General features: G+C 44.8%; 1 protein-coding gene across 2 annotated transcripts; it reads left to right on the top strand.

The window, feature by feature from the left end:
* Positions 1 to 301: 301 nt before the first annotated feature.
* LOC134489036 (uncharacterized) lies at positions 302 to 17901 on the top strand. 2 transcript variants are annotated; one of them, XM_063291449.1, is made up of 6 exons: positions 302 to 374; positions 2482 to 2991; positions 8823 to 9208; positions 10941 to 11101; positions 14800 to 14932; positions 17196 to 17901. In XM_063291449.1, exons 1-6 carry the CDS (start codon positions 347 to 349, stop codon positions 17376 to 17378), a joined length of 1401 nt encoding a protein of 466 aa, XP_063147519.1. In that variant the 5' UTR covers positions 302 to 346; the 3' UTR covers positions 17379 to 17901. The 2 variants fall into 2 exon arrangements, with proteins under 2 accessions (XP_063147519.1, XP_063147520.1); XM_063291450.1 differs by lacking the exon at positions 17196 to 17901 and adding an exon at positions 15157 to 15353.
* Positions 17902 to 18137: the final 236 nt, after the last annotated feature.

Below are 18137 nucleotides of genomic sequence, written 5' to 3'. Positions count from 1 at the left end.
TCCCATTTTTTTCCTGTGCTCCTTGACTTTTATGACTAGAGCTTGCAGATCCTTTGCATTTTCGGCTGTCAAGGCAGTGCAGCGACATCTCAAACCCCACTCCTGCTAAAGGGACGAGAAAACGAAGGCCATGGATGGCATTTGTCTTTTGCCATCACATGCGGAAGAGAAACTGACTGGAGCAAACATTCTCCCGCCACCAGAGGGCGCAACGTTCGCCGGCATTGAAATAGGAAGCCTAAAGCCAGAGGGCTTTCTAGGCGTTGGTGGAAAAACCACTCGGTTGCAGTGAGAAAGCTCTGGAGAGGAAGTTGGATGCCGGGTGCCGGGAATTTGGTAACGTTAAATGCGGGAAAAGGGCCTCGCTTTCTCCGGTCAGAGGGCGAGCTGGGTCTCAGCTCCTTTTGGGGTAGGAAAGAGAGGGAACAAGCAAAAGCAGAATCTGAACCCCAAGGATCCTCCCCGCGTAACTGGAAGGAGCCCGCGAGAAGTCGTGGGTACCGGGGATCATGTAGAGGTCGCCTTTTCCTCCCCGCGTGGTTTTTTTTGGGGTGGGGGGAGAGGTTGCGTTTGCACCACCCGCCGAGCTTAGTTTTAAATAACAAGCGGTGCGTGCGTCTTACGCAGACACAACTATTAGGTTGGCCCTGCCGCTTTGTGCGGGGAGACGCCGAGCGAACAGGTTTCGTGCTGTAAAAGGAGGGAGCAGGTCAGGTGAGAAATCCAGAGAAGTTAATGACGGCGAGGTCCGTTGCTAAGATCGGCCAGTGGAAAACGAGAGGAAGGGACTGTTTTCGGCAGTGCGTGGGGCTCACGTGCGGAATCATAATACATTTTTGCCTTGTGAGCCGCGCTGGAACAGCGCAGCGTGATGCTCCTTATGCAAGATATGCGCGCGCTGCGTTCAGGGAGCATTGCTTGTGGTTGTTACCTTAGGATAAGCGTATGGTGTTTTTTTGGGGGGTGCTTTCGAGTCAGTGTTGACTCTTGGCGAGTGCCTGGACAAATCTCTAGTTTCCTTGACAAGATGTTTGGAAGTGGTTTGCCCTGGCCGTCGTCTTCCTAGCGCTGAGAGAGAGGGACTGGCCCAAGGTCACGCAGCTGGCTTCGTGCCTACAGTGGGACTAGGACTCACAGCCTCCCGGTTTCTAGCCTGATGCCTTAACCACTACACCCAACTGGCTCTCTGCGTATGCTTAGGCTGTAATTTTTTTTGGTAAATAAGGCAAATTGGTATAAGATTGGATTATACTGGTGCCACTGGGTAGGCTATTTACCACTTTACTGACTGCAGAATTTTGTGTATCTTTGGCACATAGTTGGGAGGTCCCATCTCACTTTTAATGATGAATATATCAATCATTATCTATTGTGTCAGTTTTAAGTTAAAAACCTCACAGGTATTACCTTTTGAGATCCACTGATTCTAGGATTTGTTCTTCAGTTACAGCTAACTTGGTTTTCCTTTGGGGGGAGGAGAAGCAGGATGATGTAGGCAGTGATGAAAAATACATGTGAGGAGTGACTGTGATGTTGGTAGGATGTCCTTTGAATGCTGAGCTTCCATATTAAATTGTCATGAGTAAAAGAGCTGATTCCAATTTCCATGCATTTAGCAATGACTAATCCTCTTTAAAACACCACTCACATACACACCCTGTTAGTGGCTTACACTATATTTACAGCAGTGACTTACATAGGGTGGGGATAATAGGATCTGAAGTCTAACACAGCTGGAGCGCATCTGTTTGGTGAAGATTGGTCTTTATGGAAATTCCTAGTTCTGATTAGTAAGTTATGTCAGGATCTGGACCCCTACATTCTGCCTTGGCTAAATTAAGGGTAGTGTTTCAGATTAATCTCACGAGAATGGTGATAGAACCAGTAGTAAGTGTGTAGATAAAAGAAAAGGAATAGTAGCTGGGTGGTAGAGCTTGTGGGAGATTGCACCTTCAGTCTCCAGCATGGATAATTGTGGAGGGTATTGGCACTGCTATGGATCAGTTTGTTATGCAGTGTCTTTGCTTATGTCTAAGTACTGAGCCCTGTTTTTATTCATGGACCAAATTTCAACTGTGTGGAGAAGTTACGGTTTTCCAAAAGCCAATGTGATAACTATCACTACTGAGTGAGTCTAGATTTTCAAGACCCAATTTGGATTTGAAAGTGTTTGGGGGGGGGCACGTAGGTGTGGGTATAACCTCTTTCAGCAACTCCTTATATTAAATAAATGCTTTCCCAAGTTCATGCTACTGTTGCTGACGGAGCCATGCTGCTCCAAGGAAAGAGGCAGCTGCTTTAAGGAGATACCAACAGATGCTGTGTGAGCATCTCCATACCCTTTTCTTTTTGAATCCAAACTCCTGCATGCTCTTACTGTAAATCACTACATTGTATAAGATAAGGATGCTGTGATTGCGTGTTAATAATTTTCATCCACAGTTGAGCCAGAAGCAACAGCTCTTTTCTAATTCATCCCAGACCAGAGTGACCCACTGGACTCGAGGGAGAGAAATACCTCTGACTGTTGGATGGCAGGAGGTAATTTTTCCAACAGAGGCACAGGTACTTTAGAACCCGGGCAGATGCTGTTACGTGCTGAGGTGACAATTGGACTGGTAGATGCAGAACCTATCTCCAACAATACTAGCATGAAGAAAAGAAGAGGTTCTCTTTCTGAGAAGGATGGCTGTGAGCACAGCTTCAGAAGTCCTGGGAAGCAAGTTAAGATGGTTGGCGGTGCAGAAGGGCAGCACAGCCAGTCTCCCCAAAGGATGGACGAGGAAGAAATGGCTTCTGAGTCCTTGGGAACCACTCCTCTCTCTCGACCTCTTTCTGGGGCAGTCCTGAGTCCTAAGAAACGAAAGTTGGTTTTGCATATTGACTTGAACAACACCATCCTGGTCTCCGATTCAGTTACCAAGCAGGGCCCCAGTGCTGCCTTAAACTATTACCTGAGTACTGTGACCTGGGGAAAACTTAGCCATAGAGGTAAGACCATTTGGTACATTTGATAACTCACCTCTCCGATTTGGGGCCTGGGATAGATGAAAAAATCAAGTATTGCAATTATGGAGCAAGAGTTTCAGCGCTGGATAGCACTAGGCAAGAAAGAACTTGTATGTCCTCCGTTCTTTGTTTTCTGAAAAATAACTTGTGTTGTGGGGGTGGAGGTGAAAATGGATAGATTTCACAGGGCATTATGGGGTCAAATAGTTTGTGGGGAAAGATAAAAGAAAAAGATAGGAATATTCTCCAGTGTGCTGAAATTTTGCTCATTGTCCGTGGGAATTGCTTGCATACTGTTTCCTTGATTTCAGCTTTTCCAGATTCTGTTCACAGGTGTCATGAGGACTATATGTAATACATTTGGATTTTTTCTCTCCAAAATCTCCAGTTCTAATTAGCACACCTGTTAGGCTTTTGCCTATAATTGTATACTGTATGTTCAAGAGTAATAAATACACATCAGCCTTACTGAAAATATTTTGAGCTTGAAACAAGGCCATTTAAAGCTTGCAATACTTTCCAGTGAGGTCAGAATAACCCACTTAATCTATTTCAAGCTTGAATTGCTTTGAGTTCAGAATGTTTTGTACAGTTCTATGCCAAATGCATTTTGCTCTTCATCAAAAGCAATGATCATTTCTTCTCTCCTGAAAGAACAGTTTCTTTGCTTTTTAGGAGAGATGTTAAAAGCTATAGGGCATCATAGAAAACTTGATTATTTTCACAAATAATACTCTGTTTTGCAGCATGTCAAGTTTGCCTCTTCAGGACTTTTAAAACCTGGAATTGAAAAGCTTTTTTTCTTCAAGCTCAAGCCATTTTGGTGCTTGCCATCTTTTATTTTTATCTTTTATGTTTAATTGATTTGACTCTAATTTGATTGTTGAGAGTTGGGTGGCAACATTATTATGGTTGGTTGCACAGTCAGCCAGATGTTTAGACTGGATTTGGCATTTTTGTCCACCTATCAATTCCTTCCCAAGGATGTGGGATAGGCAGATGTTGTTGTTTGATGGTGTTAAAGGTATCATTGCAGGATGTAAGCTGTTCCAAGTAAAGCTGCCTTTTGCAATTGTCTGATAGTGATTTTGTCAGTGCTGATGGTGTTCAAGCGGTGCTCCAGTTGTTCTGGGATTGCACCCAAGGCACCTATTACTTTGGTACTACTTTGCTTTCTTTTGCCACAGTCGTTCTACTTCTGTTTGCAGGTCTTTGTATTTTGTGATTTTCTCCAGTTCTTTCTCTTCTCTTCTGCTGTCTCCACGTATTGCAAGGTCCACTATCCAGACTTTTTTTTTTCTCACCAACAATTGTTAAGTCTGGGGTGCTGTGTGGCAGGTGCTTGTCTGTTTGAATTCTAATGTCCCAGAGCACTTTAGCATCATCAGCATCATCATCATTATTACATACCTAGACAGGTTAAAGCTGCAGTTTTACCTGCACCTGCTTGGAAGGAAGCTTTTGAACTCAGCGAGCCTTGGAGCTGAGTAGCTCTGCAGAGAATTGCTCTGTGAAGGATTGTGTACATCGGCTTCACAGCTTCATGATTACTTTGTCCCAGGATGGTAATGTAATGTGATACTTACAACAGCAGCCAGCCTGCAGTACCCATTTTGAGTCTGATTTTAATCTAGAAACCTGGGAGCTCAAACCGACAATGTTTATAGACCCAGAACTTGCCTGTACTGCCATGTTGCTTATAAAAAGTTCTGGAAAGCATAAATGCCTTTTTTCCCTCTTTTAGTTTGGTTTATCTTAAGAAAGCATATATCTGGCTATGGGCTTTACACTAATAGCAGTTTTAAGAAGCTTATTTCTTCCCTGTAGCCTGCCTGCAGTGGTGTGTGTGCTTTTTGGGGAGAGCTGATGGTTGGGACATGCTTTGGTCATGAATAAATAATATGTGGTATTATTTTTAGTATTTTCACCATTTGGGGCATATTATCTCAGCCATGCTGAGAAAATCTTGCATGAGAGATCAGTAGTTCTTCCGTGCTGCTTATTCACCTAACCTGAATCAGGGTAAAAAAGAGCAGTGTCTTACATACATGCATTCATTTATTAATTGATTGTTGGGAGTCTCATCTTAAATGACCCTCCCCAGTTTCATGTAGGTATTAAATAGCAAAGAAGATCACCTGGATCCTCACAGCTTTCTTAAGCACAGCAAAAGCATCATAGAGGAGAGCATTGATTAAGCTTTTTTAAAAAAAATCTGATGGCAGCTTTAACAAAAGTTATTTGGTATTCCAACATAGGTAGCCCCATGATGCTCATTTCCCTAGGAGCTTCTCAAATTCCTGCACCCATATCCCTCCACTGATTTAAATCCTGTGGGTGGTGGGAGACTAATGGAACTGGGAATGTTTAGCCTGGGGAAAAAAGGGGTGGGTAGGAGGAGAATGTCCTAGCATCCTTCAGGATCTTCCGATCCCACCATGAAGGTTCCCTCGAAGGAGGCCAAGATCTGTTCTCCTTTTCCATTATTCCAGTGACCTAAGCTATAGAAAGGCAGATTTCTTCATGTATTAGATTTAAACTGACTGTTAGAAAAATCTTCCCAATATAAGAGCAGTTCAATAGTAGAACTGATTATACGGAGAAGTGGTGATTTTCCTTTACCTGCTTGTTCAAGTGGAGGTTCGGCAGCCATTTTTCTGGGAGGCTTTAATTTGAATTCCTGCACTGTTGTCCTAAATTCTATGACACATGGAAGAAAAAGTTGTTATGGTAGCTTTGGTGGGCAAATCCATTTAAAATCTTCCCCTCTCAAGCTATTTTCTTTGCAGTCACATGTGTTCCTGGGCTAAGATCCTAGCCAGAATGGGCCACACATGGCCCGGCGCACTAACTGGCAAAAGAAGAGTTAAGCCTGTCCTTTCTCTCCTCCATAATAGACTTTGGGTCTTTTTTTTTTTTCTTGCAGAATTTGTCCTGTAGGAAAAGGGATATATTTCATGCTCCTGAGTTGTGAAGTAGGTAGAAAGCTCTTGAACTTGATCTCAAGAAGGACTGTGAATGTAGGGGAGAGAACCATGGTTGCATTTAACTGCTTCTGAGGAAATAGATTATAATAATAATTCAGTATCTTGGAAATGGCTTGCCATTTCCAGCTGCTGTAACAAAGATGAGTTGCGTGCGCATTTCCCCTCCTCACAGTTCTCTTGCACGTTCATCTCTCGTTTGGATCCTAACATTATGTGGGCTCGCTCTTTAACATTAAAACATCCTGCCTTTGGATGACAGATCGGTTGAAAACAATTTAATTCTGCTCGACGATGAGCAGTTGGTAGGCATTTGTTTGATTTTTTTTTTAATAGTGTCTAGCACAATGTTAGACAAATTATTAACAGAGTCAAGTGCATGTTAAACACGTTATAAATAACGAGTTGCAGCGGAGTAAATGAGAAGGAAGCAGGATAGGAAAGAGGCTGGAGGACACCTGCTTGGAGTCCTGTTCCTGGACAGGTGAGGGCTATCAGCAGACAGGATTTTGGGATGCATTGTAGCACACTGGGAGCAGTTTTGTGTTAACTGAGTGTTGTAAGGGAAGGAGTGGAACTTGTTAAGAAGTTTAAATGATTGCACCGGTGGCTGAATCATTGAAGGGACGTTCGGCTTCTTGTCAAGGAAAGGCCTTAAAGAGCTTGACTGCTGAGTTTCTGATTTGTCTTTTTAAAAGCTGAGTCAAGAAGCTACTCTGGGGCTACCTGGAAGGCTGCTTAAAACAGAAGCATCACCGTGATAGGACCAATGGCATGTGAGACAAAAGCAGATATACAGTATAATATTCATTCCACTTTTAATCCACTGTTGGCTTGTAGGCTTTATTTCCTCTGGTTCTAACTTTCACAGTTTCCAGGTGAAATAGGCTAGGTCAGTGTTTTTCAATCTTGGCAACATTAAGATGGGTGGACTTCAGCTCCCAGAATTCCCCAGCCAGCATGCTGGCTGGGGAATTCTGGGAGTTGAAGTCCACCCATCTTAAAGTTGCCAAGGTTGAAAAACACTGGGCTAGGTGATGGAAGTTGATTTGAGCCTTAGGACCTTCACTGCTAAAACTTCCTAGTTTTAGGCTGACAGTCTAATCAGGCGTGTGCAACTTTTATCTGCATGGAGCTTTAAGCAAAGCCTTGTACAATAAATTAGTACCTACATTTCAAAAGTGAGCAGAGCCAGGACTGGGGTGGGTGAGTGGGTGTTGAGGGGAGTTTTAAGAAGCAAAATGGGTGCCTTAAGTCTTCGCACACATTTGGCTCCTTAATCATGCAACCCACACAAACTCATGCACAAAAAGGCCAAAATCTGTTGCCTCACTCTGGTGGGGTGATCCTTTTAGAGTCACAAAGTGAGTGTTAATTTGGTTGCATCCAGTCTCAACCTGCATTTTTGCACCCTTGTTCAAATTATATTAAAAATAAAACCAGTGTATACTTTTAATTTAGACTTCTGCGATGCATTTTGTATTTAGATGTAACATAGAAACCGTTAGATATGGGAATGAAGAATGATACCTATTGGGATAACAAAGGGTTAACAGTTTGCAGCTTAAAAATTAGCAAAGAATGTCCAGGGATGAGTGGCTAAATTGGTTTATGTCATCCATGTGGGGTTGCTGTCTATAATAAGCTGTGTGCTTAAATATGGAAAAAGCCTTGAAGTTCTCAGCCCATTTTATAATTGCCAGCAGCCATTGGTCTTTCTTTGGTTGAAGTACAGGAGTTTGAAGGATGGTAAGGACCATCACGATCCATTTCTGTTGTCCAGCTGAGAGTTCCCTGGTAAGAATGTAATTCAGAAGAACACAAAGGTTGATCAAGTTCAAAATTGGTTCTGAGAGGTCACTGCAGGATGCAAATACAAGTAGTCCTCACTTCACCACCACAATTAGGGCCGGAATTTTGGTTGCTAAGCGAAGTGGTCATTAAGCAAATCTGATCCAATTTTACAGCCTTTGTTATGGTGGTCGCTAAGCGAATCACGCAGTTCGCCATTGATTTTGCTTGCCAGAAGCCGGCCACGAAAGTTGAAAATGGCGATCACGTGGCCATGGGATGCTGTGATGGTCATAAATGTGTTGCCAAGTTCCCAGATCATGATCATGTGACCATGGGGATGCTGTGACGGTCATAAGTGTGAGAACTGGTCATATGTCGCTTTTTCAACATCATTGTAAGTTGAACCATCACATAAAGGTAAATGGTTAAAGAAGGCGAGATTCGCATTTGCACCAATGTCATACTGTAAAGCTGTCATGAGTGCCGTTGAGCTGAAGACATCAGAGCAATGGCACACATGACAATAGAAAGGAAACAGGGGAAGGGGCTCAAGATAAGTAGCCATCAACTCACAAAGACTGAAGGTCAAGAAACAATGGCTAAACGGATCGCGAGGCACACCCAAGCTGTTAGCGCTAACGCAACGGAGATCGCCCAGCTGACAGCAATCACCGGAGGAATAGAGAAACCGATGATGGGCGATCCCGGAACGCCAGCGGGGCCTCGCAACCCCTCACCTACCGGCAGGACAACGTGTTGGACAAAGGGGGGTGACGTAACCGCGAGTGAGGGGGCGCTGACCGGCGCGGGGTATTTAAACCCCGCACCGGCGCGCTCCTGTCACTCTCAGCTTTTTTTCCAATCTGTATCTACGCTGTGAATAAATCAGAGCCTGTTCCACAGAACCAGTGTCTGAGAATTATTCAGAGGTAGGCAGCGCATGACAAAAGCAGGCTTGAAATAATTGATCTTAAAAGTGGGAAACACACTTGTTTTGAAGTAGCGCTTCCTCTGTTCCATTCCTTTCTCTTTCAGGTGAGTGGCAGTGGGTCAGTGAGTCCCCCTCTTTGCATCCTCCCTGCCAAGGCGCTGTGAGTTTCTATTCCCAGTATGGCCGCAACACCAGATTCACGGAGACACCCTTGGGGAGGCAGTTCCGGGACCTTCACAGGCACCACTTGAAGCTGCTAGAATGGGAGGGTCAGCCTCACCCTTGGCTCTCCATCAAAGGTGAGCAGGCCAGGCACTACCACTTAGTGCTGCCTTCCTTCTTCTACCTCCTGGAGAGCTTGCATCGAGAAGGGAGGGAGTTTGCAGTCATCTTCCGAACCTTTGGCACAGACCTGCCTCGTGTCCTGCAGGCGGTGAACTGCGCCCTGGAGAGGCAGCACCCCAGCTTCCCCGCCCTGGGAGGAATCTCGGTGAGTGGGCAAAAAGCACATGGAATCTCCCCTTTGCTTGATCCCGCTTGAGTGATGCTGGCTTTTTTGGCCAACCCAGCAGATGTTTCAGCTCCCTTAGCTGAGATCCTCTAGAAGAGAGTGTTCTAGGAGGGTAGCATTTTCTCTCCAATTTATTCTCTCTTTTTTTAGTCTTTTCTGGAAATGGCTTGTTGCTTCAAGTTTGTTTTTTTAAATGGAGAGCAGCATATAAATAATTTACCAGTCAAAGAGAATATTTGTAGCTTAGGGTTGAACTGTGGAGTCCTCGGTGCTCTCTGAGCCTTGTTGTTTTCTTGCAGATGTTTCGTTGCCAGACTAGCCAACATCTTCAGTGCAAGTTGCACTGAAGATGTTGCCTAGTCTGGCAACGAAACATCTGCAAGAAAATAACAAGGCTCAGAGAGCACCAAGGACTCCACAGAAATAATTTAATTGTTTCAATAGATGTATGACTGGGTTCTTTCTGCAAAGTAACCTCCCAGTAGGATTGAAAAGCTCTCTGTTGGGTTTCCTTTATTTGAGATTGTGGATCTGATACTATGCAAAGAGAAATCCTACCTCACTGGCAGACAGATCCTTCCTTTTTTGGGGGAGATGAACAGGCAAAATTAAATCCCCAATGCTAGAGATGGGGTGCTCTGAATTCAGAAGCTGTGAAGGCCTTCCATTATGTTGATTGACTGACTGATTATGTGCCATCAGATCAGTATTGACTCCATTATGTTAGAAGGGCCAAAAGGCCACATTACCTATTGTTAAGGGATCCTGTCCTGAAGGGAGGACGTCTGCTGACTTTGGTGGATTTGTTTAGAAACCTGGCTTTTGATTTTGCTACAGAAAGATTCTGGTCTGTAGCACCGTGGAGAAAACCTCCAAAATAAAGGTCACGGTTTGTTAAAAATGCAAAGAAAAGCTGCTCGGAACTTCACTGGCTGGGGGTTCCTATGCGTATGGCTTGTAGGACTTCTTGTTGCTCTCGAGGCTTCAAGGTCCAGCCCATGGTTGACTTGCATGTGTTTCTTCTCTTTACTTGCAAAAAGCACTCTGAACTTTATATGCCCATTTAATGTTTTTCAAAGACCTCAGGGTACATAAATGTCACGTGGGGGTTAAGGATGGAATTATCAATCCTTTTTTCCTGTTGGGGTTTTTAAATTGTTGGATGGATGACGTCCCATTGAGTCGGTATTGACTCTTGGCAGCCACATAGATAGACCTTCTCTAGGATGATCTGTCCCCAACTGGCCCTTCCGATCTTCCAACAGTGCACCCGTGGCAATTGTTATCAAGTTGACCTTTTTAAAACTAAAATATGTGTTAACCTTGATAATATAGCGGTTAAGAAGTGAGACTTGGACTGGGAAGAGCCAGCCTCCAGTGCCCCTTGACTATGTAAATCAGTGTTTCTCAAACTTAGCAACTCTAAGAGGCTTGGACTTCAACTCCCAGAATTCCCCAGCCAGCACAGCATGGGTGAATCCTGTAGGCTGGTTGATGAAACAGCTAGTATCTTCCTCCTCCTTTTCTGTAGGATGAGCTCTTTTCCTGTATCAGCAGCCTTAGCCTTTGCCCACTTAGGGAGATGGTCTCTTTTCTGTTCCTTCTGATCCCTTTTCTTAAACAACTTTGATCATCTCAGACTGTTTGAGGCAGTCTGGGGTTGGTGCTTTGAATAATGCTTTTTCTGTCTCCCTCATTATTCTTATGGCAGTTGCCTGTAGACCTCAGATCTGGAAGGATACGTTGCAGCAAGAAAAAGGTGGTGTTGACCCATGGGGCTGAGCAGCTCTCCAGCGATGATGGGTGCAGGAAAATGTATGCCTACTTCAGCTCCAGGGAAGGCCTCTGTGGTTTCCAGGATCACTTTGAATGGTGAGATATGCATTTTCTTGTTCTGGGGTGGCTGACCTACATACTTTTATTTACAGTGATTGGCTTTTTAATAACGAATACAGATAGTCCTCGCTTACTGACTGCCTCGTTTAGCAACCATTTGAAGTTACAATGGTGTAAAAAAACAGCTTTGTAACCAATCCTTGCATTTACAACCATTGCAGCTCCTGCAGTCACATGATCACCGCCTGCATGCTTGCCAACTGGCTTGTGACAAGCAGAGTTAATGGAGAATGCAGAAGTAAAATGTTAAGTCACAGTCGCATGATTTGCCTGATGGCCATGGTGATTTGCTTAATGATGGAATGGGAAGTGATGTCATTAGTCCGTCATGGTCATGTGATTTTTCCACTTAGCAACCACAGCGCTTAGCAATGGAGTTGCCAGTCCCAATTGTTGCTAAGTGAGGACTACCCGTATGATCAGATTACAATCCAGTGAGATTTTTTTTAATAGTCTTCTTGTATCACACTAAAAAAAAGACTTCTACTGGTGTATTCTTTTCAGCCTTGAGGAAGATGTTGATACTAAAATGATTATCTTTTTATTTCCTACCTCCAGTTGCACATTTTTGCTGACAGATTGATTTGCATCTTTTTTCCCTTGTATTTAGTGGACCTGCCTCTGCCAAGATATCTGGAGTTAGGAGTAGGGGGGCTTTGGGCTGCTGAGTTTGGCCTAGGAAGTGGTCTTCTCGACCTGGCAGCCTCTAGATATGTTTTACATTTTCTTTTCACTGACTATGCTAGTCTGCAGGGCACTGAGTTGGGGAAATTTAGAGGGTCTCTCTGAGTTAATCTTGCCCACTAGTCTCTTAAAGAGTAATTCACCTGCCTTTTGCTCCTTTTTCATGCTGCCTAACTCATTTGCAGCTTTGATTGCTCATTAGGAAAAACTAGCTTTTGAACCATCTGAGCCTAGCTTAGTATCAGTATGCAATGCACTATTTCTAGGATCTCCAGTACTGTATGGTATTTGTGAGCATCAATCTGTCCACTTGCAATTTCTTTTGTGTCCACCAGGCCCCTTCTCACGCCTAACTTTTAAAATATTTGTCTAGATTTAAAATTAATGAATAAATAAATATATGGGAAACTGGGATGTTGCAAAGTGCCAGCCTCAGTTACAATCCTGAATTACAACAAGACCTCTCAGCCCCCCACAGATGCTTTATGTATGCATAGAAGGTAATCATGTTGAATGGCCATAGCTCAATGCTTGGAAACTGTTCTTATCAGTTTGGACCAAAAGACAACCGAAAGCTGGGGGTGCTGGCATCCCAGGGACTAGAAGGGGTGACAGGGAGCAGCCTTGACTTTTTGCCTTATAGTAAAGGGTGTTCGATGACTGGCCATGCTCATTGTGGGACCCATTTTGTGAGCGTACTCAACGTACTCTGAAAATGTCAAAGGTATTTTAAAAGGTTGCATTTGCATGGTGCTCAGGGAACAATGACTGCAAAGTTGAGAGAGTTCTAGAAACCAAACTTTATGAGGAATAGTTGCTTATGCTCTGTCTGGAGAAGAAAAAAATCATATTTTGTTTCCAGATGTCTGAATGTCTATCATATAAAGCGTGAAATAGACATCTTCTGATATTTCAAAGGGCAGAAGCAACGGATAGAAATGATAGGGAAGCAGATTTCAGCTGAACATTTGAGGGAGTTTTTTGATGTGTTCAACAGAACGTACAGATTGTCTCCAAAGATTGTGGACTATATTTGCTAAGAGTACTTAAGCAGAGGCTGGATATCAGGGATCCTGCATCCCTTTGTGGATCCTACTGTGAGCAACTCCTGCCCTGAACTAGGTGAATTTCCTGGGTTCCTTTGAAACCAGCCTGAGACTTCAGCTGATGCTGCGACTCCATTTTTCTGTAGAAGAAAAATTCTCATCTTGCATGCTCTTTCCGTGAATTAGCAGGGCACAAAGAACTCTGATTAGATGCACTGAGGTCTGCAGGTGAGGTTATGCATATTTCATGTATTTGGTTTCATCTCCCAAATGCAGAGTTCTTTTTTCCCCAATCATACATTATCCTGATTTTGTTGTTTATTCGTTCAGTCGCTTCCAACTCTTGGTGACTTCATGGACCAGTCCACCCCAGAGCTTCCTGTCGGTCGTCAACACCCCCAGCTCCCCCAGGGACGAGTCCGTCACCTCTAGAATATCATCCACCTTGCCCTTGGTTGGCCCCTCTTCCTTTTGCCCTCCACTCTCCCTAGCATCAGCATCTTCTCCAGGGTGTCCTGTCTTCTCATTATGTGGCCAAAGTATTTCAGTTTTGCCTTTAATATCATTCCCTCAAGTGAGCAGTCTGGCTTTATTTCCTGGAGTATGGACTGGTTTGATCTTCTCGCAGTCCAAGGCACTCTCAGGATTTTCCTCCAACACCACAGTTCCAGAGCATCGACCTTCCTTCTCTCAGCTTTCCTTATGGTCCAGCTCTCGCAGCCATACGTTACTACGGGGAACACCATTGCTTTAACTATGCGGACCTTTGTTGTCAGTGTGATGTCTCTGCTCTTAACTATTTTATCGAGATTGGTCATTGCTCTTCTCCCAAGGATTAAGCGTCTTCTGATTTCCTGACTGCAGTCAGCATCTGCAGTAATCTTCGCACCTAGAAATACAAAGTCTTTCACTGCCTCTATGTTTTCTCCCTCTATTTGCCAGTTATCAATCAAGCTGGTTGCCATAATCTTGGTTTTTTTGAGGTTTAGCTGCAGGCCAGCTTTTGCACGTCCTTCTTTCACCATCATAAGGCTCCTCAGTTCCTCTTCGCTTTCAGCCATCAAAGTGGTATCATCTGCATATCTGAGATTGTTAATGTTTCTTCCAGCGATTTTAACTCCAGCCTTGGATTCCTCAAGCCCAGCTTGTCGCATGATGTGTTCTGTGTACAAGTTGAATAGGTAGGGTGAGAGTATACAGCCCTGCCGTACTCCTTTCCCAATCTTAAACCAGTCCATTGTTCTGTGGTCTGTTCTTACTGTTGCTACTTGGTCGTTATACAGATTCTTCAGGAGGCAGACAAGATGACTTGGTATCCCCATACCGCTAAGAACTTGCCACAATTTGTTATGGTCCACACAGTCAAAGGCTTTAGAATAGTCAATAAAACAGAAATAGATGTTTTTCTGAAACTCCCTGGCTTTTTCCATTATCCAGCGGATATTGGCAACTTGGTCCCGAGTTCCTCTGCCTCTTCTAAACCCAGCTTGTACATCTGGCATCCTGATACTTTTGCTTATTTCTGAAAACAAAGCTCAAGTTCCTTAGTCCTTGTTATTTGACACAGAAACTTGGGAATTTGTCTATGTTCTTGCAAAAGGGTTCCGAAACCAGTGACCAAAATTTAGACCATATGTGCTCAGCACATTTCATTTTAACTTCCTGTCCCCTCAGTCTACTGGGCATCATTTTCCTGTTTATGTTTTGGTAAGTAATAAAGAGATGATAATCAAAATCCTTTGGAACCCTGAATCTTGGGAACAGAATAAATTGTAGACAGGTTCAGATACTTTAATTAAAGAGGGACCAGCCCTTACGATCCTGTGCATTAATTCCTTGCCTCCCCTCCTCCTTTCTGTGCTCTTTTTCTCTGGAAGTCCAAGGAGCAAAACGAATGCATGTCTCAGCTGATTGCTATAGGTTGCGTGTCTTTGTGTGCTGCAGGTGGGCCAAGAATAATTATTCCAGCCAAGGTGGAAAGCCCGTTTGGATTGATCCTCAGGACCCGGGAGTCCAGCATATCTGTATAGATGACAATATTCGGCTGACTGATTCCGACACCATTGTCCATCCTCAGGTATTGTTAGGGAGAAGCACTGCTCCAATCCTTTTTCAATGTAAGATTCTTTTGTTGGCAATTCACAGTTCATAATTATAATCATAATGATTCGGCAGACCTCTTGGCAATCCTAGCAAATAAGCTATGCTTTCAGAGACTATACCCCTGAGCCTTTGTGCACTGAGTAGAGACTTGCAACTGTGACCCCTCCATCCAAACCCACTTATTTTGTCCTTAAGCAGAAAAGCCCGTCGCCTTGGCTACCTTTGGAACACCTCGGCCTCGCTGGCACGGAGAGCATTGTTCCCCTTCTAGGCTGTCCCAAAGGTGGCAGGAATTGTTAAATGAGCCACCTGTCACAGCCACAGGTGATTAGCAGAGAAGGGTTGGCTGGCACGGAACAGCGGGCGCTGGATGCCTGTCCTTGCGGCACGGCTCCTTCCGTCCTCAGCGTGAGTCATTCCCACCTGCTCCTCCCACCCGAGCCCAGCAACCTGCTTCTTAGCAGCCCAAAGCTTATTCCCAGCCCTGTGTGCTTAAAGGGCAGCTTTTGTGCTGGAGCATAGAAGTTGGGAGAGCGAAGGAGAAGGGCTCTGGCTGTCATATCTGCTCTTTATGTTGGCCTAAAAGCTTTTGCTTAGGAAAGGAGGCAGCTGGGGGAGGGCGCGTGCTGGCTGAATCGGGACGGAGGAGAAGCTGGGCCGGTGAGGTTAATTGGCTGTTGCTGGATTCAAGCCACCACAATAGTTCCTTGAGGCTCAGTGCCCCTCATGGTAGAGGGAAAATTGCTAGTGGTTGCTGGAGGCTGGGGCTGTTTCATTTCCTGACAATGGTCCTTCAAGCTGATCAGTGATGCTCAGGTCTTGGTGGAGGGGGCTAAAAGCTCTGCCTGGAGCTTTTTGTCCTATCGTGCCCTACAGAACAGCTTGAGTCTCTTTTGCAGAATGGGGAGGGGGAGATGTTATTCATCCTTTCCCAGCTCAGATCAAATTATGTTTAGAAAGCAAGGGGGCAGAGATGACCCCTGGTGATTCCATGCCCCCTTTTTTCCTCCTCCTGACTCCAGGTCAGATCTTGTGGTTTCAGAGGCCAGAAAGATTTTGCCAGCTCCAAGCCAGCCTTGATCTCTCTGACAAGACCTTGCACCATCCCCTTAAGTCTGAAGCTCGGCTCTTCCCTGTTAGTGGGTAGATCTGGGTACGCTCCCAAGTGCTGTCCTCTCGCTCTAATTCAGCTCGTGAGTGAGTTTCAAAGCTGCCTTGAGAGTGTGCTGTTCGTTAGATTCAGGGCAGGAGGGGGATGTTTTGGTGCTGCGAAGAGGAGGAGCATTCTTTGCCAATGCGTTTTCTCTGCTGAGCCCTCTGTATAAGGCAGACGAAGGCTACATCTCAGCCTGGAAGGGTACAGAGAGAGCAATATTGCTGCTTGTATGATCCTTGAAGTCATGTGCACACTGGGACAGGTGAGGACAGGACTGTGCCATAAATGGAGAGTTTGGCCCAGTTTCCCCATGCACCTCTTCTTCAGCAAGGACCCTTTGCAGTGGGCTTTTCCAGCTAGAGAAAATGGGAAGAGGAAGTCTCATGTCCTCCAACATCTATTGCCAGGCATTGCAGCATCAGCCCTACATAGTCACTCCCCAGAATAGTCTGGGCTCCCAAAACTTCAGCCACCCACGCTCTCTGCTGGAATGCTTCCCTTTCTAACTCCATGCCCACTGAAAGAAATGGTGTGTGGGAACTCCAGTCCTTTGTTGTCAAGAGGGGTGAGACACTGATACCCTGCATGCAAGGCCTCATTTCTGCAACCCTGAGAGGCCCCTGTACCATTGAGAATTGTGGTATGATTGTTCAGTTTTTATATACATGAAAGAACAACCCCCACCACCAAACCAAGCTGAAATTTTCAACCCTAGCTTGTCCAGTGATGTCCTCACTATATAGCCCATGTCCCTTTGAGCATATTAATGACAACAATGAGGTTGCCTGCCTCTATAGCTTGAGTGGTTAGTCACCGTGGTTGGTTGCTGAGAAGGAAGTTGTGAGGTGCAAACCATCTGGAAAGCAAATGCTCCAACTTGCTTAGAAGGTTTGGGCTGTTAAGTTCTAAAGAAGGAAGCCTCCCAAATGGGCTTAAAATTTGGTATCTCTTTTGACAAATCAAGTAGTATTGAAAAAGGGGTGGCGGTTTGCTCTTTTGCCCTTTCCACCTGGGCCCCTCTGCTTTGTGCATTAAAGGATTTTGACCTCTGTGAAGAACCTTTCTTTTCTTGGCCCAGCAGGTCTTCTTAGGGCAAGGAAGTGACTGTCCCCGGACAACTCCTACTTCGGAGCTCTATGACATCTGCCTGGTTCAAACAGACCTCCTGGAGGCTATTGCTGATGTGAGCTATTTCTGCCACTGCGTAAGACGCTGTGAAGAGAACTATGAGAACTACTTGTCCAGAGTTGGGGCCTGCACCTAGTGGGGCTGGTGAGTGGTCCCAAGGCCCTTTGTGCTACTTGCCAAGGGAGAACTCCCAGCGGCTGTTGCTTGTATGCATCCCAATGCAGTCAGTATTCTTGTTTTAACTTCCTGGTGAGGAAGCTCCCTGAAGACAGTGGGCCCTCCAAGCAAGGAAGCATGCTGCCCATTTCCTCGGTTGCTGCCTGAATCAGAGCATCTAAGCAGAGGCGGTGGCCTTTTATTTATAATATTTATTTAGCACTTAGTGGGGGGATTTTCTTGCCCTACAGATGAGTGATCTCCAAGAAGCGCATAACCAACTTGCAGACTGCACTGGGCTCAGCCGTAATGCAGAGGAGAAATGACTATTCTGTTACCAGCCTTTCTTTGCAAACATTAAAATCATTTCCAACTGTTCTTGTTGGTGCCCTGTCTCTGATGGCTTCTAACCCTGAAACATACAGCCTGTGCTAAGTAAGCCCTTGTGGGATAGGCTGTGAAGATTTAACATTTGCTTCTAGGGCAGCCAAACACAGTTCAATAAGCCGCAGATTTTTGTGAGTTTATTCAGTTTTCCATTGCATCACTTCCACACTTATCTATGACTCTGCCGGATTCCCAGTATTTGATCTAAGTGGCTTTTGCTGTCTGTCAGCACTGACCTGCACACAGAAAGAACCCAGCTCTTTTGAAGGAAATGGAGACTAATTTTACTGGCTGGAGAAAGGTGCCCTAGGATATGCTTGACAACCAGCCCCTTCCGGTTCCCTATTATATG

Source organism: Candoia aspera, chromosome 2 (genome assembly GCF_035149785.1).
Source record: "Candoia aspera isolate rCanAsp1 chromosome 2, rCanAsp1.hap2, whole genome shotgun sequence".
Taxonomy (NCBI): domain Eukaryota; kingdom Metazoa; phylum Chordata; class Lepidosauria; order Squamata; family Boidae; genus Candoia; species Candoia aspera.
The sequence above is the reverse complement of the archived record's forward strand: the minus strand, read 5'-3'. Positions and strand labels throughout refer to the sequence as shown.

Coding starts and splice junctions, on each gene's coding strand:
- LOC134489036 (XM_063291449.1), top strand. CDS start 347: ATGCGGGAAAAGGGCCTCGCTTTCTCCG. Junction 375..2,481: donor AAAGGGCCTCGCTTTCTCCG/GTCAGAGGGCGA, acceptor AATTCATCCCAG/ACCAGAGTGACCCACTGGAC. Junction 9,209..10,940: donor CCGCCCTGGGAGGAATCTCG/GTGAGTGGGCAA, acceptor TTCTTATGGCAG/TTGCCTGTAGACCTCAGATC.